At 38.6% G+C, this 24713-nt stretch overlaps 1 protein-coding gene across 4 annotated transcripts in view; it reads left to right on the forward strand.

The window, feature by feature from the left end:
- Positions 1-24713, forward strand: part of npnta (nephronectin a) — a 59328-nt gene that overhangs the window by 13445 nt on the left and 21170 nt on the right. The window contains exons 3-6 of one of the 4 annotated variants that reach the window (XM_008412137.2): positions 4219-4269; positions 8562-8654; positions 17106-17201; positions 22887-23006. In XM_008412137.2, coding sequence (XP_008410359.1) covers positions 4219-4269; positions 8562-8654; positions 17106-17201; positions 22887-23006 — 360 coding nt within the window. The remainder of the gene's footprint in view (positions 1-4218; positions 4270-8561; positions 8655-17105; positions 17202-22886; positions 23007-24713) is intronic. The other 3 variants (XM_008412146.2, XM_008412155.2, XM_008412164.2) reach the window with 3 other exon arrangements.

Raw genomic sequence — 24713 nt, forward strand, 5'->3', positions numbered from 1 at the left:
AACTACAAAGTAACCAATTAAAATTCAATCTTTTTAAAATTCGATCTTTTATTTCCTTGAAAAAAAGGTTACGAATAGCTTTTCATAGCTTTGTATTGGTTAAAGGGGAACAATTATGCAAAATTCATGTTTTACACATTTTTATGGTTCCAACTGGGTTTCAACTGCTTCTAAAAATCTGTCCAATTGATTAAAAAAACACCCACATGTTATTTGGCAATAAGTTAATGTTTTTTGGTGCGTTGAAAATGAGTCATTTCATAAACTTCCCGATTGTTGAGTCACATTCAACGGCCACTTTGTCAGCAACCCCTGCTGAGCCCAGCTCCTCACCCAGCAACTTAAGCAGAGTTCCAGCACGTTTGGTCAGCTGGTTTTACCGCTGTATGCGTTGTGCAATAGCGGTTGGAAAAGAAAGATGTTGTGTTGCTGACTTGGCATTCAGAAACTACTTGCCTGCATTCTTGTTTGTTTGCAGGAGGCTCATTTTCCTCTTTTCAAAGAATTACAGTTGTATAATTGGGCAATTGTTTGTAGCCATTTTCAGGTGTGGGTGTAAACATTAAGTGGGGCGGAGGGGGGCAGCAGCAGGATATTTGGACTTAAAATGACAAAGAGACTTAAAACTGCTCATTCTGAAAGGAGTTCAAAACAGGCAGAACTGACCCAGACTAAAATCTAATTAGTATTTGAAATATGATGAACATGTTTAACATGACCTATAGACGTATCCTAACATGTTCAAAGCATAATAGTTCACCTTTTAATATATTTCCAGCTAACATGATTAGATTTTTATTTTATTAGATTTCTTTCTGCTTACTAAGGTCAAATAAGATGTGCTACTGGTTTTAAGCTAATGTAATAGTAATCCTGTAATGTTCTAAAAAGCTTCAATCAAAGCTTAAACATAATAAGGAAAGAAATCTGAATTATGCATACACTTAAGCATAATTATGCCTCACTCATAGCGATTAGTTACAGTTTCCGCTAAGCCATTTAGAGTCTGTGTGGAACAATGGGCTTTAGCAAAATTGAAATGGATAATCAAAAGATAATTGTTAGATCATTTTAAGCCTGTTTATTAGACTGACCAAAAACTTCAGAGGAGGAACCACATTCATTGGTGTAATCATTATTTTTTCAAAGCTGTAATCTGTTGAAATGTAGTCAAAATGGGGATTTTATGTCAGCCCATGCACATTGCAAAATAAAAATTAAAAATGAACCGTATGATGTCACACATGGAGAATGCGAGTAATTTAAGGCTGCAGTTTCAGCTAGAAGGCAGATAAATCCATTAAAAATGGAGCATGGGTAAAATGCATTGAATGCCCTCTATATCGTCTTTCCTCCTTACATAAGTATATGTCTTGTCACTTCCTTACATGGCTTGTGCTACTTTTATTTCTACATATTTTATGGAAATGATCTGCATGGAAAAGAAAAACTAAATTGGAGCTTTGAGTTTGACTGTAAAATGGAGATTTGAGCAAATTGTGACTGCCTGCCTGCTCAGGACTATTATATGAATTACTTTACTCGCCTCCATGAACTGTGAGCATCAATGCTGCATTCAGAGATATTGTAGACAGAAATATTATTACTGGAGTAATTTCCCACAAGGGTCTTGGGGGTTGTTAGGAATGGTTTTAAAAGAAGAGTGATTTAAGTCAAAGTCACCATGATATACCTTAACATTTTGTCTGGGATGATGGACAACATAATGATGTCTTTCCTGCCTTAAGATATTTGGACAGGTACACTGTATGACACAAGCAGTTTTTTATTTTTACTGGGTATTGAAAATGAAAACACAAGTTTGTCAAACTGGTGATAGAACTGAGAAATAGCAATGTTTAATAACATCTAGCATATATAGTTGTTCTTTGTACCTTTACAAGTAAATGTATATTGTCACTATATGGCCAAAGTTAACTGCTCCTTAACTTTTTCTACACTTCTATAAACGTAAAATGTGCATACATTTCCTTTAATATCTGAAGGAACTGGATTTAATATCTCTGAATTAAACACATCAGACATAATTTCCCCAGAGGTCCTGGTGGATTTTACAAATCCCCGAAGACCAGGACTTAGTTTGATTGAGTGCAGGCTTTGTTTCTCTGGATGCTGTGGGCCGGATTAAAGCAAGTCTTTGAATTGGTAATGTGAGCTAACAAGTGAGCAATGAAAGGAGAAAAGTGAGACCTCAGATTAATTCTTTTTATCGTGATTTTTCTCAGTAGTTTCTTTCTCTCTGCTCTTTAGCTTCATTATTACTGGGCTGTAAAAGTCTGCGAAGAAGAGCTTGACTGCGAAAGTTAGAGGACATGTGTACAGTGAATGAAGGCTCACAGTATGTACTGCAAAAGCATCAGTGTTACTGAAATAAAGCTGACAATATTGACATAAAACAGCAGTATGACGCATATATCTCAAGTTAAGAATAACATTATGATGCAACGGAAATATTTATCCATTATTATTAAACTTTTACCTTTTAAGTTCATCATTACACTTAACTGAAACATTTGCTTACTTTTTAGTAATTTCTCTTAGATTAGGAAGCATTACTGTAATGCCATTACATAATTGTACGGGTAACATCACTTCACTCCATGACCATGGAAACAAATCAAGAAGTAGGACCCAGCCGGGGCTATGTAAAAAAACAACAAAAAAAGATTTCAACCCCCCAAAAAAGAAGTTTGAAAAGCAATCAGTGTGATTTACAAATTATTTAAACAGAAAATGACTTGTGAATTATTTTATTCCAAAAACCATGGGCTGATTTGATTGCTGTATTAAATGTGAGAGTTACATCCAGAAATGTGCCTCTAAAAGAAGAAAGATGGGTAATGCAGAAACTTAAAACCAAAACATGTATTTTTCACAAAGCATTTTTGAGCAAAAATATGAACAGAAGGTGGTTTCTGCCTTCCGTGGTTTTAACCTCCACAGTCCTGTTGTCCTATGTTAATGTTACATTAAGATTAAAAGGAATTTTGTATAAGAACATTAACATTTGGGTTTTTGAAGATTTAGACTCTAACACAACCTTAAATATCTACAGTATTTTTTTAAACAGTTTACTGAGCCCGTAGACATTGTGTCCGGGCCCGATCCAAGCTGACTAATTAACTAATTCATTATAATTAGAGGCCGTAACCCGAAAATACTTCCAGACCTCTGACTTTGCACTTGGCTGTCTTAGTAGTGTAACCCCCATTTCTAGCCTTTGTTTAGCATCTCCCAGCTCTATTTTGTCACTTTGGGTAGCCGCAGGGTGAGTCAAGTCCAAATCTTCTGGGATGTGTGATTGATAGGAGTGGAGCAGGGCAGGGCTGCATGCGCATGCAGTGTTGCTGCGCTTGCTACAGTCTAATTAACTTCTGCATCTTACTTTCTTTCCCCACTGGCTCCTCCTGTATTTAGCCTATAATAGGTAGACAAACCCCTTAGCTGTCTTGACGACACTGGTGTCCTCATGGACCCATTGACTTCATTGTAAGTGTTTTGGGAGCGGCACGACTGTATATCTTGCATTCTGGTTCAGTTTTCTGTCTGCTCTATATAATGCAGGCTTATTAAAAATGCACCACAGAAGCCCAAGCCCAGGCTGTAGATTGGGCTTGGGCTTCTTTGGATGTTGTAGATCTAAACTCTGCAACTTTGACATGGGTCATAGGAAAGAACCGCTTAGTCGGCAGCTTCTTACATGTTCGTGACTTTCAACAACCAATCAAAACGTCAAACAGGATGTTGTCTTTCCAGAAACAAAAAAAATTATTAAAACGAAACTGTAAAAAATGAAAAGAAATGTATTATCATTGGGAAAACATTAGGTTGGGCGCGGGCAATCCCTTGAAAGGCATGAATTTGTGCACAGAATAATACTACACCTAATCATCTAAAAATGTATATTTGTATGGCTTTCATTTCTATATTTTCTTATTCAAATGTTCAGGCATTCTGAACATCAATCACAATCAGCATTTTGATTGTTTCAAATGACTCCCTTTTGATAGACGACAGGGAATGTGCGTGACTCCAGAACTCCAAACTGTGCATGTGTGTTTCTTCCCAGGCATGTTTGCTTGTGCATAAATTGAACAAAATGTGCTCTCTTAACCTTGTTTATGCTTGTTTGTTGTGTTCTCCCAGACACTAAGCAATGCCCCCCCATTTTTGTGTGTCTGGCTACTTGTTTTGCAGCTCTCTTCGCCTTAACTCACAGAGTAGTCGGGATAAGGTGCCAGCCCCAAGGTTAGCTTCACACATTTTTTTTTGCAATAACCTAACTAGACATGCAATGCTGGGGGCACATCCTCTGAATCATGCACTTGCTCATTTATTTATAGCCTACCACTCCCCCCCTTGCAGCACCAAGTAACACCTCACTCCTCTTGGCAGCAGCCGACGTCTCTCTGGCTTCAAATCTATGAAAATAAATTAAACTGTGCAGGCCACATTTTGCTTAAAACCTGTCTAGCATAAATTATGACTGTTTTTAGGGAATCTATTAATATTTAATTGCTCGTCTGGTCAGCTTGTTGGGATATTAATCTGACCCTAAAAGCATAAACCATGATATGTTTAATTAATATAGCATTTATTAAAGAATAGTGCTGATCATTCTAGATTTTATATGACAAGGCTATAAGTTAAAAGTGTGAACAGTTTTAAGCTGTTGAAGTGAAAAATATTAATTTTTTTTTGTTTACTTACAGTTTTTCTCAGTCGTTTTGGTGGATGTCTCGGAAAAGTATTGAAATTCTATTCTAAAATTATTTGCTCGACCTTCAGATCATTGTCGAACAAATGACCTGATCTGATTGCAGAACCCAAATGCAGATTTAAAAAGCATTTTCTCATTCCATTGAGCAAGTTGTAAATGCTTTTGTACATCATGCAAGTGATTAAGTAAAATTCTCTACTTTTTTCTGTTTTCAATTACTTTTGTCATGTTGTTCAAAATGTGCTACACAGATCTCTGTTGAATCGTCTTGACCTCCACAATATTTAAGCATAAGTGCATCACGTAGCAGTCTAGTTAAAGCATTACTTGTGTTTTCAAGTCTGAACAAAGCCAAGGTCTGACTGACTAATGCTTCCTACAGAAAAGCTCTTTTCATTTCCGTCTAAAAATGGGTCCCTTTTTAATTTGTAACTGTAAACTCTTGAAACACTGTGTGTGGACATCCAGGCTTGTTCCACTGAGTTCTCAAAGTGGCTTAACAATGCCTTCATTCTATTTGATTACATAGCTCAATAAAGTTGAATGAGTCTAAAGATGCTATCTACACCAGTTTAAGGACTCTCCTCATCCCCTTGTGCCTTTGAATTTGGTTTGAACAACTGAACAATGCTTCTTTCTCAGTAATAATAATGTAAGTGGGTGTCTGTGTGTGCGCTAAAGACGATTCTACACATCCAATTTATTTTGTGAATAGGCTGCTAAATATTTGAAATGGCATTGTGTTGTGACTGTATGTTTTGAATTTAACGATTAACACAAAAAGGCCTAATGAAGGTTCTGTTGACAATTTTAATTGTATTAGCATTTTATCATCTTTATATTAACTGTGTGCACATTTTAAAATACTGCAAAGGACTATTTCAATGACAGTGAATGGTATGGCATACTATTATATTTCAATTCAACCTCATGCTAATAATACACTTGGTCATTAGATGAACCCTCGCTGCTCTGGATGCCCATACTATTTTAGACACTTGGGGATGAAATGCTAAAGTGACCCGACAGGCGAGGCCAGTCATGCAGGCAGTATTCATCAATAATACCTGCATGTCATATGCTAACGTAATGTTTACTATTCATCACAGTAAATCAGTTGCTGATTGTACCAGAGTAATGGATCCATAAGTTTCATGTTTTTGCACAATATGTTTACACATATTTTTTTTTCTCTTTTTGCTAAAAAAATGTTCTATTCGGATAAAACTGATCTGAGTTTAAAATTATTTAGCTACTTTTTATACTTCACTAAACTTAGTATGCAAACTTTTTTTTATTGTGGCAGCTTTCAATTGACGCCTTACATGCTGAGTTCAATAAAAAAAAGATGCTGAACAAATTGATCTTGGAATGATACACCCATGTAAAGCCACTTGGGTGAGGTACCTTTGCAATGTAACCGCCTCTCTGTTACCCTCGATTTACACCGTGTGCGTCCACACACCGATGTCACTTGTGCTCCAGAGCAACTTATAGTTGCAATATTTTTTCTTTCATTTCTACATTTGTTTTGTTTATGGCTGACTTGAGAAACAACTTCCTCCAAATGGAAAAAAAAAAATTTGCTAGTTGCTTTTGTCACGCATCTTACCATAGAAACTTTATGCTCACAAACACCAATGGAAATCTCAGCAATCTGCATGCTGACTTCATGAGTTATTTACCATAGCTTTGGGGTAAACTCTGTTGTGTTCTCATCCATCAACTTAGCGGTGTTGTGATTGTTTTGAAATCTGCCACAGAATAAATGTTCTTTTTCTCACAGAACCCATCTCTAGCACCGGCCTTGGCTTACGCTGGAAATGCTTTATTGAAAAGGTTCTAGCTTTGGGATGCACCAATATGAAAATTTGAGTCGATATTGATATCCAGTATTAATAGAGCTGCTGAGGCCGACAATCAGTCTTTACCAACATTATGCACATATTTCTATAATCTTTCAATAATTCTTTGCTTCAATTGACACCCTGCAATGCTCTACGCCTCCATCACTGTCACGTGTTTAAACAAATGCCACCTTTCCTACGCCCTCCCCACTCTTTCTTTCACTCTTTCCGAAACACATACACGAAAGCAACAAGATGAAAAAAGTGATGATTGATAACTGCCCAGTTTTACTTATCAGAATAGTATCAACATGTTAAAAAATGACTGACGAATCTGATATTAGTGTCAATATTTCCGTCATCAATTGTTCTGTCGGTAAGACGGTTCTGTACTGTACTTTTTTCTTAAAATAAGCATGAAAAAGAGATACATTTTCACATTAAGATAATATATCCCATAAAAGGAAGGGGATATTTTTTCTTCCACTTGGACCAGGCATCAGACTGTAAAGCAAAAAGAAATTTTATGTAATAGGGAAAAATGCTGCCCAAAAAGCTGCTGCTGCTTGCAGGGTCAGTCCTTGTTAAATCCCTTTGTTTAAATGACAGTCTTTTTATTTAGTTATCTACAAATTTAAATGATTTATGCCAGGGTTAAAAAGACTTCCAAGTCTTGAACTAAAAATGTTTTCGATTTATTTAGTCGATACAAACTTTCCTAAGAACTGGTTAAAAAATTAAAGTAGAAAAAAGGCTCATGTGTCTACACTGCTGCGTTTACTTCACAGTCTGCTGAAATTGAGTTTTCAAATGTTCTGTTGTAGAAATGTCAGCCGTGGCGCTATACAGAGACTTAAGAAACATTTAGTTTTAATTGGTGTGGTTGTTCACCCTGAAGTAAAAAAAAACAAAACACACATCAACAAAAGCCATTGATTGTTCTAAATACTGCAGTCTGAATTCTGAGCATCTACTTCAGCTGAATGGAAATTTCTTAGTAGTGCAACCCTGAAGGAGGAAAAAAAATACAAAACATAAAATATGCATGTACCAGATTGATTGTAACACCTGCTTGTGATATTTAAACGCATCAGCAGCGAATTCTACTGCTGCAAGGAAGTACAGAAAGTCTAACAGATTTCACCACAGTCCCTTCCTTTCTTCCTCTTTAACTCACATTACTATGCATGGACTCTTTTACAACAGTGACAATTAAATCCTCTGATGGCTGCCTTTTATGGCATAATTAATGGAGCTTTTTAATGAAAATTAGTACCACTTGACTCTATCAGACATGCTCAGCAGCAACTACAGTGCGTCCAGACAGATAAGCAGGGCCGGCCTCCAGCTCACTGTGACCGAACACTGAATCAGTGAAGCTGTAAGGCTTCATCTTTGTTCAAACTCAAATTATCAACCTCTGCGCACAGTGCGAAATCTGGAGGGCAGCTCTTTACTGAGGAACTAATTAAAAGCTTCTATTTGGGTGCTTTCATTGTTTCAGCTTCAGATTCATATTCAAATATTCTCCTTGGTGATTCCTTGTTAGCTCTTTGCCCGTGTAAATATCATTGCTGGGTTAAGAACGAGCAAGTAAATATGTTATTTGGTGTTAAAAGGTAAAACTTCCTGCTTATCACCTGGAGGGAGAGATGATTTATTTTTCCAAGATCGCTCACAGCAACAAAGGCCGGCGTGTACGTCATGTCTGGCTGAAAATCACTTCTCCATTTCTATTAGTAAATTACCACCAGAGAAATGGAAACAAAACAAGTACATTTCATGTGTGATCGAGGCGTGGCGCCGCATTATTGTAGAAAAATTGTGGCGTAAACAGACCGTTTAAAGTCTGAGTGGTTTTGGACGTTTTAAAGCTGAAGGACTGTGTCCTTTCCCCAACGTTATCTGGTACAAATTCTCTGTTGGGACGCTGCACTGATCTTTCTTTTCTTCTCTAAATCCTTTCTGAACAGCTGTGTGTCAGCCTAGCTGTAAGCATGGGGAGTGTGTGGGACCCAACAAGTGCAAGTGCCATCCAGGCTTCACCGGCAAGACCTGCAATCAAGGTGAGTTCTCACAAGGTGCTGCGGCAAATCTTGTGTCAACTGGTTTATTCATAACAGCACATGGAAACAGGGAAACGTACCCCTTGAAGGTAATCGCATCGGTGTTCTACCACAAGACAATCCTGCCTTACAAAAGTTTTCTTAACCTAATTAAGTCAGTTATATTAACTTCAAGTTTTTTACTACTTATATTGATAAAAACATTTTCTATCCAACGAAACCCAACCCATTACATTGAGTCACTGACTTGCATTGGGTGACAATGAACAGTTGATTGCTTTGCCTCCTTGACCATGCAGTCATCCCTTATGCTGACCATGCGCGTACCAGGAAGCAGACAAGAAGTTCTCTTGCACATATCTGAGAATGCATTAACCAAACTTCAGAAAATCACTTCAGAAAAAAACAAAAAAAACTCTGAGGTATAATCAGAAATAAAGATCAAAGCAAAATCTAGGCTAAGTTTAAGATTAATTTGATTTGCATGCAAATGATAGGTGCAATTCAGCTAGTTTTCTCTAAAACAAAAATCACATTTTGTATTCATTTCAAATTTGTTTGTTTCAAAAGGTTCCCAAAAAATAAGAAATGAGTGTTTGTGAAGGTTCACACTCTTAAAAAGTAGCACAAGCACAAACCTTCACAAACACCTTGCACAAAAGTTGCTAGGTCTGCATTATTTAATAAACAAAAGCCTTTACTAATTTAGTAGTAACTTGGGGACTCTCAACAGCTGCTCCAAACAGCTGTTGTGGGTCCCTGATTTAGGTAGGAGAATATTTTGACTGGGTTATTGTTAGGAGTCTGAAATAACAAGAAAAAAAACATGTCTGAACACCAAAAGAAGCCTCTTTTTCAATTCATCCGCAGCCCATACAGGTGAGACGGTGAATAAGTAGAAGAGGGTAGTACGGTCAGAGAAAAGCAAAATGTAACATTTAAACTAACACTCAAAATATAGCTAGAAAATGTGTGTGGAAAACTAACACAGTACATCACTATGGACAGATCAACCACATGGAGAAAAGTAGTGGTCAAAATTATTTTTTAGCAGGGACAGGGAAGCTGGTTGAAGTTGATGGGACTGAGGATGAAACTACATATGTGCTTGTCCTGGAGGCAACCTGTTAGAGGCTACAAATGACTTGATCCCGCTGTGGAGGATCCCCTTTCTCCAGGACAACAACTCTAAACATACAGCATCAACGGAATGGTTTAGATCAAAGCAAGTTTCCAGTTAAAGTGGTTGTCCAAGTCCAATTCAGTATGTGCAGCAAGACATGAAAATATATTTTTCACAGAAGCTCTCTATCTAATCTGACCGAGTTCAGATAAAAACTAATTCTCTTTAGATATGCAAATGTTGCCAAGGTATTCCCCATAAAAGAGGAGGTTACATTTTCAGTAGTCTCAGTTGTAAAAAAATAAACTGAAAACCACAAATAATTTCCGTTCTTTGCATTACGCATCACTTTGTGTTGTGCTTCTGCAGAAAAACCTTACAAAACACAAACACGGAGTTTGTGTTTGCAACGAGACAAACAAGGGAACATTTCTCTGGGAGTAAATATTGCTGCGAGGCTCTGTACAAGTATATTGACATGTACATTTTTCACAAGGAGCAAAAGTGAAGGACAATCTCAGCTCCGGAGAAACAGCAGCGTAATCACTGTGTTTTGTGGCTGGAGCAGGAGCCCAAGCCGGTTTTCCTTCAGCTGACAGGAGTGAGGAGCTTTAATCACAGGGGAGGAGGAGCAGAAAGAGCGCTGATTCAGCTCAAATGGAAATGAGAGCGGGCTGTGTTGAACGCATCTTACCCTGTGAAGATAATATCTCAATTACTGATGTGCGATAACTTGGCCTAACAAAGTACAACAGATGCTATGTAAAGTGTTCCTCCTGGTGTGTGTGTGCCTGTAGGTTTTGGGTATTGGCAGTTTGGACATGTTTTAAAGCACTGAAGCTCCTCGGTTGGCTGTTCGTTGACGTCCGAGCTGCTTTAAATTACCTGTGGAATTCACGCCCTGAGACAGGAATAGGATAGTGTGTAATTAAAAACAAGGAAGGAGGAGGAGGGCTCGTTGAAAATCCTTTCCGGAATGTTCCAAATGACTCATCCTGCATTTCAAGGCTATTGGCGGCTCGTCTCTGCGGGCCAAGACGTCCCCACTTTGTCTTGATCTGCAACAAAAGGGAAGAGGAAAAAGGATCTGCATCCCATATTCGGCTACAATAGACATTGTTTCCAACCATTTAGACTAGAGCATGTTATCCTACAAATGCGATCCAAGTACATTCAAGGATGAAGCAGCAGAGTCTGTAGATGTTCTGTAATTTCCAGTTCGGCTGCAGACAAAGTCAGATTTAGATGTTGAAACTGACTTATTTGACCTTTCAGTCTGATGGAAGTGGTTTTTGTTTAATTTCATGTAATTCTATTGAAACTGAAGTCATTAGTAAGACCTAAGAGTTTCAAATTTCTCATTAAAATGCAGTCTCTTCAGACATTGACTCAGACTTCACTATTGATGAGCCAGGTGGACAATATTTAGAAGTAGCTACTGTAAATTACCTATTTTTGTTGCATTAAGTAACCAGGAGGAAAAAGAGTAGCACGGATCTACTTATCTGACCAAGTAAAATCAGTGGTGAAACAAACCATGTAAAATACATATTATCCATCCGTATGTTAAATGTTGACTCTTAAGAATTTATTTTGACTATGATTTTAAATTAAACAATGAAAACTAACATTTCAAATAGCGATGTACTGACCAGAAGTTTCTGAGGATTTCCCACCTCTGGTTTCTGTTGGGGTTTTTTCTTTCCTACCACAATCAGTCACAAACTACACGTTTGGAGTAGAGGCACCATATATATATATATATATATATATATATATATATATATAAGCTGCACATACATTACATTAGAGAACCTAGATCTTTACTTTAACTCAGAGATTTTTTTTTAATGAAAGCAATTTATCCACATTCTTTTCACAATTATGCACTACTTTGCATTGGTCCAGCACATAAAATAATAAGGAGCTGACTCACGGTGGTGCACCCAGCACAGTCTTATTCAGGCAGAAAATCATCAACAAATGTTGTCGCTGTTAAAACATGAAAACTGCACAAATTCTAAGAACATCTTAGTTTCTTACAGCTGAATGTTTTTCGACCACAAAGGCAATTTGCAACATTGGCATCCTTAATAAAATGCCGTAAGGTCACTTGTATTTTGATAAACGAGTAACAACACCTGTAGCCATCCCTTGCCTGATTTTATAAAATGAATACTTCTGCTTCTCCACACAGGAAGTGGCATTGTGCCTTTTGCTCTCTTAATTTTCCTTCCAGGCCAGTTTATTTTAAAAAGACCATATGAATAAATGAATTTTATTTTAAATATTAAGCTTGACGCATTATTGCATGTTTAATGATCTCTTTAAAAGCTAATAATTGCAAAGCCCTTTTGTCCTCCTCCACATTTTCCACCAATTTTGTCGCTGTTCAGCTGAAAAGGTCATTCCATGTGGGTTTTATTTAAATACCTGGTGATATAAGAGACTGAAGTTTCCAGTAGAGAAACAGGAGGGCAATTATTTGTAATAAAGTGGAATCTGTACACATAAACTTGTAGCCACTTAAAGATGTTGTACTTGACACACATTCTTACAGGTTTAAGTAAGACGTGTGGACAGATGCGTCACCCTGCAGGCTTTCTGATTAACAAGCATGTCAGACACCTCTGGAGCGTTGCTTACATTAGGCAGGAGCAAACCACATGAGGATTTATTGCTGTTGAGACTAAAAACAAGCCCCGTGCTATTAATATTAATTTCTTTCAGAGTCAAGTTCTGAGAGATTTGACTTGCTCTTTTAGAGGACTAAATGGGATTTTTAAATCCTCTGAATGGATTATATTTACACGAATGTCATTATGTTCATCCTTAAACTATCAACCGCTCTGCTGTCAGGATTAATACCCACTGCACAACGGCAGTAAAACCCTATCATTCTTTTAAGAAGGCACTTCATCCCTCCAGCACAGAGAGGGAGGAGGAGAATTGCTCCTGTCGAACACTTTGGCGAGGATATACGACTGCGCTCCTGCTGCACAAATAAACTCATTACGGGATAATCTGTGCAACAGTTTGGCAGCACGCCCCCAACCGCCGATCTCAGCATTTTTAATAAGATGATTATTGCATCCAGGTGGATTTAATTAGCTGGTGCTGACCTGCTGTTTTGACACAACTGAACGATTTTTCTGGTGAGGGATGCCTCCAGACACCATTCTTCTCTTACATCTCATCTGTCAGCCAGAAGTGCAATTAATGCTTCTTCAAGAATGTTAGATTAGAGCTGTGGCGTACATGTTCAAATAATTTGCTGTATTATTTTTAGAGTATTACCTAATATCTAGATTATTCAGTGGTTTACTTCTCCAAAGACTTACGATTTGTTTTGGAACAGATCCCTCTGTTACTGTTTTTCTAACTGGCCGTCCACTGGTTGCAGCTGCAAGTGTTTAGAGCGCTGCATGTATGAAATCTATTTATTTGTAGCCACGCAAGTTCATCACAGTCACATCGAGCTTTAAGGCTTCATCTCATTAAAATAGTATGTTGCAGAAAAGTTATTTTACTAAAGCAATTTAGTTCAAAAAGTCAAATAAATACAACTCATGCAATACATACTATAGCTTCACCACAAGCCAAGTGCAATATTTTATATGTTTATTTCTGAAGATTATGGCTTTCTGCAAATAAAAAGTGCCACGGTGAGATTCTGCCTTTTGCAAATATATGAAAAACAGAGCACTAACATATTTACATAATTATTCAGATTTGGTCAAAGGAACAGTCTCAAGTCTCCACGGTCATGATCTCATGACCTTGATGTCTGTTACCTTTTGAAGTTTTTCGCATTGTTCTCTGCAGAAACATTAAAGAACAACCAAAGGGGGCGAGAGGTCAAAACAAGCTCAGTTTCTTGTTTTTTTTTAGAGGGGATACCAGGACAGGAGGTGTAGAGTCCGACTGTGTTGCTCAAGACTTTCAAAGTCTTGTTTTACTGTTTGTATCCTGAGAGCCAGAAGTGATTAAATTATTTATTTATTTTGCACCTGGATAAGCAATCCCTCTGTTACGCTAACCGCCTGATTATTATTGCTTCCTAGCACAGAAAGTATGTTTTTGCTAACATTTGGGTGCAGTTTCCATTAATTATTTTTGAAGATTCTGCAGATTGTCTCACTGAATATTAAAACATTCACCCAACATGAGATCTTAGCACTTTGATGAAGGTTTTCATTTGAGGAAGCCTAATATTTTTCTTCATCCATCTTCCCACAGTGCTAACAGCCAGTGGGGAGAACTGTGTGCAGAATCACAATATACAGAAGCTATTTTTGGACGTCTGAAGCATAAAACTTTCTGTGAGCAGAGTAGCTCATTAATTGGAGGTAAATGAAACTGCTTAAATTTCTTTAGACAATTAAATGCAGTCATTAAATACATATGAAGATAAATGAGCGTGAGAGTGCCTTTTGTAGCTAAACAAATGTAGAATACCTCGCAAAAGTACTTATTCCACTTAAACCTTTTCATGCATTGTCACATAACGTCAGACTTCAGTACCATAGGCCAGCACATGGTACTTTATTATGTGAAGTTGAAGGAACATAGCATATTGGCTTCAAGATTGTTTATAAATAAATGGCTTATGCAAGCCATAAGTAACGTATGGCTTGCATTTTGAATTTAGCTCCCCTGAATCAATAGTTCATGGATCCGTTTTTTGCTGCAGTAACAGCTGCAAGTCTTTGTGGGTATGTCTCCACCAAATATCAAATATTTCCAGCCATTGTTGCCCATTCTTTGCTGAAAAACACCTGGGTGGAGAGCATCTATAGCCAGTAATTTTCAATTGTTGCCTCAGGTTAAGGGTTAAGTCTTTTGCAGCCTCTATATGAACTTTTTCATCTTCCCTTGTGCCACTTTGAGCTTCCCCATCACTATTGAAGGAAATGATTCCCACAGCATGATGCTTTCACTAAGGGGTTGGGTGTTCAGGGAGAATTCAAAGATTGTCTATTCCCTCGGTGCCACATCCAGAATAACAAGAAGATTACATTTATACCAAAAAATGTTTGGAGTTCCTATAATTATGCCAATAGTGACTTTGTAAAAAAAAATCCTAATGTGGATCTTTTTTTACCATTTAATAAATATACTAAAATTAAAGGGTTTATTATTATTATTATTTTTAAGTATTAGATTACACTACTGCAATTAAAGATGAAGTCACTATTTTTAGTTTTTTTCTTTTTTTTTCTCGTTCTTTACCAGGAGTTCAGGTAGCTGTGAAGGGGGAGGAATGTTCTTACAGAAAACACATTATCAGGAGTATAATCTATAAAAAAAAGTCATGGAGAATGGCAGGATGGTGTCACACTGATTAAGAGCAGAGCGTGAGCCTTCAGACTGCTTCTGCTAAGGGATTGTTCATTGATCAGATCAGCATCTTGCAGTTAACCTCAGGGAGTTTCCTTTGTCTGGACATATGTGCCCCCATCTTATCACATAATCCTGCAGAATCTGTTCAGTGGGGATTGTTGCTGCTTGGTTTCCCCGTTTCATGCAATGTAAGACTTGTATCCTATAAAATGTGTATCCTAATAACATGTACATTTCTATACCTACAGTTAAATGCAAATTGAAAAAGCTCACTACGACTTAGTTGTGTTAAGCCATATATTAGTGACAAGCTTCAGTTTTTAAATTAGGGTATAGGAATGTTTTACTTTTTTTTTTTTTTATCTTTGCATTATACAGACAAGGTAAAATGTGGAAGAAAGTGTTTAAATCAGATGTAACCAAAATGATTGTTTTAGTTGTGGATATAACAACTCTGTTTCACAGAACTCTAAAACTACAGCACATCCCTCAACACATCATCCCCACAGTGAAACGTGGAGGCCACTATATCTTGCAGTGAGAACGTTTTTCCTCAGTTGCTTTGCACACAGCCCTGATACACCTGCAGCTTCCTGACACCTAGCTTAGGATGCTATTCGTAGACTTTAGTTCGGCATTCAATACCATCTTCCCAGACAAGTTGATGGGATAAGGGTCACGTTGCTGTTGAAAGCTTCTCTCTATCAACTTGACAATTCCCGAAGACGGACATATCGCAGGGCTGTGTGCTCAGTCCGGCTCTTGTTCCCGCGATTCACCCACAACAGCACAGCTATCTATTCCCCAACACGTTTCTGAAGTTTACGGATGACTCCATCTCAGTGGTTTTAAAACAAGCAGTGGTGAGACCCTCTACAGAGAGAACCAGTACCTATCCCAGGGGTGTTCTTTGAACAAGCTGGTGCTCAACACCAAAGGAGGGTTAGGGTTAACACCCACCTCTTCCCATTCAAGTGGAGGTGGTAGCGTGTGGACAATGTCAAATTCCTGGGCATACAGATCACCTCAAACCTGACCTGATCACTAAACACCTCGTTTTCTGGTCAGAAAGGCCCCACAACCACTGTTCTGCCTCAGGGAACTGAAAAGGGCTGAACTCTCACCCTCAGCTCATCGAGAACAGACTTTTATACTTTTATGTTCTTTTTTTTTTTATTCTTGAAACCTGGAGCTTTTCTTTAATGCTAAATGTACTACTTGTGTTACCGTACAAAATGCCAATAAAACACACAGCAACACAAAAACATCACATTTTGCAGTTGCAAAGTGACAATTTGTGGAAAAAAACCTCAAACCGGTGACAAGTGTTGCTTAAAAGGTTGCAAAGTTCTTCCGAGAGGTTATCTTATCTTTCAGTAGGGAACCACTTGAATGAGTGTGCAGACTAGTCAAAAGGGCTTGTATCATCTCCCTGTCACCCAACAAAAGCCGCTGTTAGTTTCCTGCCGGAGGAAGCGATCCTTGACTGACGGATGGTGCTACGGCCCCACAAGAAGGGAGGGGCTGTCATTCCTGAGCCTCGAGTGTTTGTAATCCACCGCTGATTTGCCTCTTTACATGGAAACTCTAGTCAACTTTTAAAAGTCCAGTCACACACCGACTATAGGTCTTCTGAATCTGTGAGATACAGCCATCCTCTGGGATCCTATTTCACACTTACCACAAAAAAAGGGATGGAGACGAGAGAGGAAGAAACACAAGAGAAGAGAAACAAAAGCAAGCCTGCTGTTTCTCTCATGTCCAGTTCCCACATGTGTAATTGTCTTTTCTGAGTGTTGTTTGCCTTTGCTGTCCAGGAATTTGATGTTATCAGAGGCATTCTAATCCATTGGTTGAAGTTTTCTATTCTTACTTTATCACTGTCTCTCTTTTCTCCTTCACCTCTTTATGTCAAACAATTGACAACACCCTTATCCATCACATTTCCCTTCTCCCCACTCTAACCTCTTTTCTTGCGCACAAAGAAGAGACGCCGGACCATTTAATACCCCTGGTGTGGGATGGCCACCTTCCTGTCTTTCTTCCCGTGGACCATCAGCCAGTGGGAGTAGTGACGGAGGGTGAGATTCTTCGATTAAGCCTCCTCTCGGCAGTTTCACTGCCGTCTCCCAGCAGCTTGCATGGAGCAGCCACCTGAGGGGGCGTGAATGTCACTTTCTGCTTCTTTTTTTTTTTTTTTTGTTGCTACTTACTGTCGTCCGTGACAGATGAAGCACCACCCAAGAGCTGCTACTGAGCTGAAATGCCAGCATGATCACACAGCATGTCACAGTTTCTTACCACAATATATTTTCTTCTTATCACTAAAAAAAAAATTTTCGACACACAAAAGCAGTCGCTCTTCTATTATTTTTCTGTCCTTCTATTATTTTTCTGTCCTCAGAGTAAACCTTGTTTCTCACTTTGTAGAAATTATCTGTATGGTCCCAACCTTTTTCTCCCCACCAGAGCAGCTCCAACACGGCCTGTTTTACCTGGTGTTACCTGCTTTAAAGACAAGTGAATCCCCAGGAGAGGTTCCTGCTAATCCCCCCCCGTCAGTGGCAGAGGCGTGTCGGGAATGCAGCATGGCACACCTCTGTGGGGCTTGACCCAATAAATCAATCCACCCTGCATCGCTTCAGATGTGTCTCAGCAGTTCTTTTGCCATTCAGTGAACACCCCAAAGGGACTTTCCAACTCGTGGTAGTATAAGTTGCTCTCCACCTGGGGCCAATTTCAGAAGTTAAGCTGTTGTACATAGCTGCCTCTTATCTCTTCAGTTTTTCCATCAATCTGAGTCTGCACTATTTTGAATGCCTTTTCTTCCTTTGGTCTATAGATATATATTTTTTTGGTTAATATTATCTGTCTCCGTAGAGGTCATTCTGGCTGTGTGTTGTTTGGCTTGTGCTCACGCTCACTGATCTTCCACTATCTGAGAATGCAACTGTTTCAGTAATGCCTCATTTACATTTCCAAGATGTTTTTCAGTCCTCCAGGCGAGCGGAGACCTGTTTCTTTGCCACGCGGGCAATGTCCTGTTGCTATGGGGCCTCTGTAAATGCATTAATGAGGGTCCGTCATAACTGCTGTGAATGTTAAGGGGCAAAGATAATTAATTTCAGAAAAAACAAATCCCATGGCAAATACCCCTTTAGAACAATACAAACTCACTTAATTATATTTAATTGGGAATTCATGCGATAGACCAACAAAAAGTAGTGCAAAATGTGAATGTATGCATTTCTTTTCAGTCCCCTTAAAGCGAAGGTGGAAGTTCGTCAAGAGCTTTGCACTGATTTCTGGATTGGCCTTAAACATAAATTTAGAATTGCTTTTGAATGGTTTGGATCAGAACACATAATGACATGGCCTGGTCAGAGCTATTGCTTAAATCAAATTGTAAATTTGTGGCATGATATAGAAATTAGTTCTGATGTCAAATTTGTCTGAGTTTGAGCTACATTGCAAAGAATATTTTTTTTAAATGTATTTCAATTACATTACATTATAATTAAAAAATACTTTTGACTGACTGAAAATATGGCAAACATTAATTTTTTTATTTGTTAAAAATCTTAAAAAATATTTATCATTTTCCTTCTACTTTGCAAACATGCACTACTTTGTGTTCTTTTATTTTTGTAGATTAACAAAAAACCTTAAACGCATAAAAATTTGTGGTCATAGCAAAAAAAATAGAAAATCAGTGACTGAGAGGAAAGCATTGAATTTTGTTTTGAAAATCAAAATGGAATTTTAATTACTCAAAACACAGAGCCATTTTTCGCTATATATATATATATTTTTTTTTTTTTTCTTGGAAGTTACAACAGTGGATTATGGTAAGTAAAGCTTTTACATTTTTAAATGGTAGCCCTGTTGTAACAAGTGTTAACAAACTGACCCCTAAGCTGGATATGAAAGTATTCCCAGTGATGAAACGCTGCTTTAAGCCTGCTGGCACTTTGTGGGTTTAAAGAGGCAACCGTTCCAAAGCCTTGTTACAGCCACGGATCAGTCAGCCTGCACGGTGTCAGTAGATCAGAAACTTCTATTAATAGAAGAGGAGGGGTGTGTGGGTAGATCATAGAAACTGTGCATCTGCTTCATCATTTATCCAGATTAAACTTGCGGTGTCTTTTAAATGGCAAAGGTATGCAGCTTACCCTGCCATGTGTTCACAGTGCCAAAGATGGGGCCATATATAGTGTTGCGAGGGCAGGGAGGGCCAACCTCTGACGTTAAAGGAAGTCTATTTGTAAAGGTTCTGCTGTAGCTGAGAAACAAATGGTAAAAGTCACAAAGTGGATGAGGCTGTTTATGTTTCCTAGAACATGACTCGTTGGAAAACCAAGGCAGGCGACGGCTCAAAGGCTGACACATGATTAAACTGATCTTATTTTATCAAGACGTGCTGCTAGGGTGGGCTGAACAATAAAAACTAAAACTGAACCAAGGTCAAACAAAAAATGTAACCAAGACCTGAACTGAAACAATGATCTGCGTAAAGATTGGCTAAAATGAAAAAGAAGCTTGAACTTTCTTAAACACACAGACAGAGACAATGAACAAACTACTCAATAAAACAAAGAAGAAGAAAGCACATCCTCCGGTGTTGTACACAGTTTTGTAAATCCAAGATTTGTTGGTGTGCACTTTCTTTAACTTTTTCCATTTGGCTTGGTATTCCTTTTAAAACGTAGTGACATGGTGAAGTACATCAAAGTATACTCTATCCAACATCTGCAATTCTTTCAGGTCTATGTTCACAGCTATTGAAATGATAACTGGACAAGGCTTTGGAAAATAAAAAAAAACTTATCTGTAAGACTGTGCCAAGCAGCATATGAAGGAAGCCCATTTAATTAATTTGCATAAGAGATCTTTTTCTTTGGTTTTCTTCCGTCCACATCTCATGTCCATAGTAGAACATAGTAAAAAGAAACTAGAACTCCTCCGCATGAGCCAGGGACTGACCTCCAGGGTCCTCAGGCTTCATTTTATTTGTAACACTGAATTTTCAGTAACAACCTCCACATCAAAGACTATCATTGTTAGCATGACCTGGTAGAACTTTGGTATGATAGGTTTACTGAGTGGAAAATATTGGATTTCTGAGTTTCTGACTCGTATCGCTGGTCTTCACTGCTGATTCTGAACATCATGCAATTCTGGTCATAGACTGATTTCTCTGTGCATTCTGGTCAATACTTGAGAGGCGCATGCATCCTGGAGAGGTCACCAGTCCATCACAGTGTACCAGAAAGACACACCAAGACACATAACCATGCACACACACTAAGACCTAATGCCAATTTGGCCAATTATCTTAACATGTATGTTTTTGGACTGTGGGAAGAAGCCACAGTACCTGGAAAGAATACCAGTACATAGAAGAAAAAAAGGCTTATATCTTCTTCAGCTAAATTTTAAAATTGGCAAGCGAGTCTTGTGGTTCAGTATGAACAAGTTGCACCATCCAGTCCCTCCTTTAATTCTGTGATAACCTCCAACAAGAGTGACACCATATCCTCCATAAGAAAACTTCATTTTAGAAAGTGCTTCAGGGAAAAAATTGAAATGAAAACTCTCTCTTCCTGTATCATATACTTTTACACCTGCAGGGTACTCCTTACTTCATCTGCTTTTTTTAATAGCAAGGAGAGACTCAAGACATGCTTTTATTAAATATTGATTGCTTTCTGACTGTCCAAATGCACACCACAACATATTTAATTCACAACTAGAGGAATAATTAGGTGCCTCCCACCAAGACCTAAAGAGCTGCAATAAACTATGCCACAGTGAATATCTGACCAACGGGTTCCGATGTGAATAATAACGCTGCACACTACAGCAGATATTGGCTGTCGAGTATTGAGAAGCAGTTCTTCATTCTGTAGCTCTTATCATTAAGCAGCTGCTACTGTGGCAGAACAAATTGGAAACATGGTCTATATTTTACGGCATTTACAGGTCCAAGGAAAGCTTTATTTAAGAAATATCTGACAGAAAATCATTGACGTGCGTTAGATTGCAGCATAAATGCCAGAGATTCTTTGGTTTTCTCATTTTTTCTTTTCATGCACCTTTTTTTTATCATTAATAAAATCAAAATGTTGATGGTGAACAAATGCTATTTTTTGGTATATTTATTATATTATTGCATCAAGCTACGCACCAACAGTAAACCTTTTTTAGGGATCTTAGCGCCAACAAATTTTGATAAATAAAAAAGAACTAGCTTAGAGACTTTACCGTAGAAAAAGACATCGTTAATTATCTAACCTACATACACAAAAAAATTTAATATTTTTAAGCAACAGCTTCCAATTTATTGTTTTAATCATCTAAAGCAGGGGTGTCAAACTCCAGTCCTGAAGGGCCGCTGTCCTGCAGTTTTTAGATGTGCCACAGGTACAAAACACCTGAATCAAATGGCTTAATTATACCTCCTCAGTTCTCCAGAGCCTTGCTAATGACCTAATTATTCTATTCAGGTGTGGTGCAGCAGAGGCACATCTAAAAGTTGCAGGACACCGGCCCTCGAGGACTGGAGTTTGACACCCCTGATCTAAAGCCTTACAGGGTCAAACCAATACATGGGCTCTGATATGTGAACACAACAGATTTTTTCTTACCAAATTGTACCTCAGCTATTTATTTTTTTAACAATTTTGTGGCCATCAATGAGTTTCAGGCATATTTGTGTCTGGGTTTTCATCACCACACAGGTCAGAATTTCTTGTTTGCCTTCCTCTTTCATGCCAAACCCAGTTCTGATTACTCTTTTGGACTTTGACCCAGTTGGAAAATACGACTGCGTCCAAATTGCAGCATTCTTGCTGTTGATGTGAGCTGAAGTTCAAGATTTTCAAGGTAATCAATCTTTGTTTTATCCACTTTGTGGGATGCATCGGTACAGCTGATAGCAAAACATCCTGTTTTTTTTTTATATTAGATTTCAGTGGGATTTATAGTAGAGGGAAATATGAGAAACTATAAAGATCCTTTATAATAAGAACACTGACTTGTCAGGAGGAACAAAAGTGTAACTAATACTTTTACATAATCCAAGCGAAGCAGCTTACATAACGACACCCTACTTCTAAAAAGCTATTATCAAAAGCAGACACTTATAATGGTCTTAATTACATCCGTGGTTGACAAGTGAAAATGTCTACTCCGAGAAAAATATAACAGCCAGGATATGGTTGAGCATTTGACAGGTGTTGCTCTTACAGAGTATGTCTTTCTCCCGCGAGAAAAACTGTCAGCATCCTTCCCTTATCTGATTTCTGTAGGGCTGCTGGTCCACTGTCTTCAGCAGATGTGCAAAAGACAGTGGATCTGTACATATCTGTCAAAGGGTGGTGGTTGGTGAGGCTTCTGTCTCCTGGAGTCATGGCGACTCGGTGAGTGTAATGCAGGTGGTGGGATTGCTGACAGTCGACACTGGCTTTCTGGTAAATCATCAAAGAGAGAAGTTCAGGGCCTGTTGGAACATGGCAACACCTTTACTGCCTTTACGATAACCCCCACTTCTAAAGCACACACATTAGCGCATATACAGACAGACAAAAAGACAATGTCTGACCCACATACAAATGCAGGGGGTGGTTTCACATAGTTAACCCCATCACCTTTGCCCCTTGACTAATTTCAACCTTGTTTAGGGGAGGGGGGGCTTTGTCTCCTCTTGTCCATTTACATTCTGTCTGTGTCTGTCTCTCTCTTTCTGACTGTCCGTCTGTCTGCAGACCTGAATGAGTGTGGGCTGAAGCCGAGGCCCTGCAAGCACAGGTGCATGAACACGTACGGGAGCTACAAGTGCTACTGCCTAAATGGCTACATGCTGATGCCTGATGGGACCTGTGGAAGTGAGTCTCTCTCACATGCACACACATTTTATTCTACACTTTGTATTTGTGTGGATATTAATTTTCTCTCTTTGCATAAACTCCCCTCTTCCTAACCTTTATGCACAGCCATGGTGTGTTCCATGATACAATAACTAATGCGTGCACAGTTATTGTACTTTTTCCTCTAATTTATAGTGGTAAAGTGTTGTAAGTATAAGTTATTGACTGCCACACATTTTTTTTGTGGCTGTCGATAAGATCCTGGATTATTTCTATTTGAGCACAATTTTTTGTCAAAAATGGTTCAACTCATTTAAGTTGGTTGTTTCCTTAAGTCTTCAGTTCAGATCAGGGTGATTGCAGAAAGTTAATGTTCCCTGCTTTATCCTTCTGAAAGCATGTTTTATCACAACTGACCTGTTGGACTTCAAAAAACTGCAAAACATTTGTGCACCCAATTCATGTTTGGAAAAATATCTTAAATTTTTAGATTTTATAATTATTTCACTGTAGGAATAAGGGATTGAAATACATGATTAAAAGCCCAATGTTAACGTTCTGTTAATAATCATTGTGAATGTATTTTTGTCTGGCGCTGCAAATGCTTGCACCATTGTTCTTTGAAAGTTCTTGCCCTTGGTGATAAAAATTCCATTTTTCTGCCCGTGTAAGGGCTCTGACAGCAGCCCTGCAATTCTTTGATAGACTGTTTTGATTAAAGCCCCGTGTTGATCTGCTTCATTATAGCTGCTCCTCTCTCGGAAAGCCTCCTGTGAAGAGCCCTTACAGCGGTAAAATGAAAAATATAAAAGAAAGTCTTCCAACCCTCTAGTGAATATACAGTTTTTATTGGACGCCATGAGGTTTTCCTTCATAATACGAGCCGCCGCCGGTGCACGTCTCCCATCTCCCGCAAGTTCAGTTTTCCCCCCCTGATTACTATTTCTCCACACATTTTCAGTTCAGGATTATATGACTACTGCTACCTCTTTTTAATTAGCTCTTTTTTTTTTCAAAGATAAGATAAAAAAAGAAAATTAATTCTTCCACCTTATAAAGTCTGAATTGTTCTCCACTTGAGGCTATGTGAAATTAGTCTAGGTGTTGTTTTTGTGATAGTGTTAACCACCTTGCTTTTTGTCTTTTCTCCCCCTGCTGTGGCTTTGATCAATGGATCGCCGTGGCATTTAATCAGCCCAGACTGCCTGTGTCATCAAACTGTACTCCGGGGAGCCTGAAAACAGCCAAAGTCGCTGCAGCAGCATGAGCCCTGCTTTTAATTTCCTTTTTAGGACGTGAATTTATCAGGGGAGCCCAAACCATTTCTGCTCCATTATATCATTATTTTGGAGGGTCTTGATCTTCCCTGTGTGAATCAACAGGAAATAGGCCGTACCCTGCCACAACAATACGGTGAAGATGGATAATCAGACTCTCGCTGTAAGAAATGATCAGAGGGCTTGAAGGAGGGAGCTTTGAGTCAAGGTGTGAGCACACAGCAACGGCTCACCAGAGGAATCTAATAATGGCAGTGCTTGTGTTGTTCTCTGGGCTGCACCCGGGGTCAAGCTGGCAAATATCAGAAAAGGCAGACGAGTGGCACTGTTCTAACAAATTGGCCAGAGGATAAAAGAGATGTGTGTGCGTGTGTGTGTGTGTGTGTGCGTGTGTGTGTGTGTGTGTGAATATGAGGGAGTGGAATAAACTGTTCCTCTTTGAACCCCC

Source organism: Poecilia reticulata, linkage group LG1 (genome assembly GCF_000633615.1).
Source record: "Poecilia reticulata strain Guanapo linkage group LG1, Guppy_female_1.0+MT, whole genome shotgun sequence".
Lineage (NCBI taxonomy): Eukaryota > Metazoa > Chordata > Actinopteri > Cyprinodontiformes > Poeciliidae > Poecilia > Poecilia reticulata.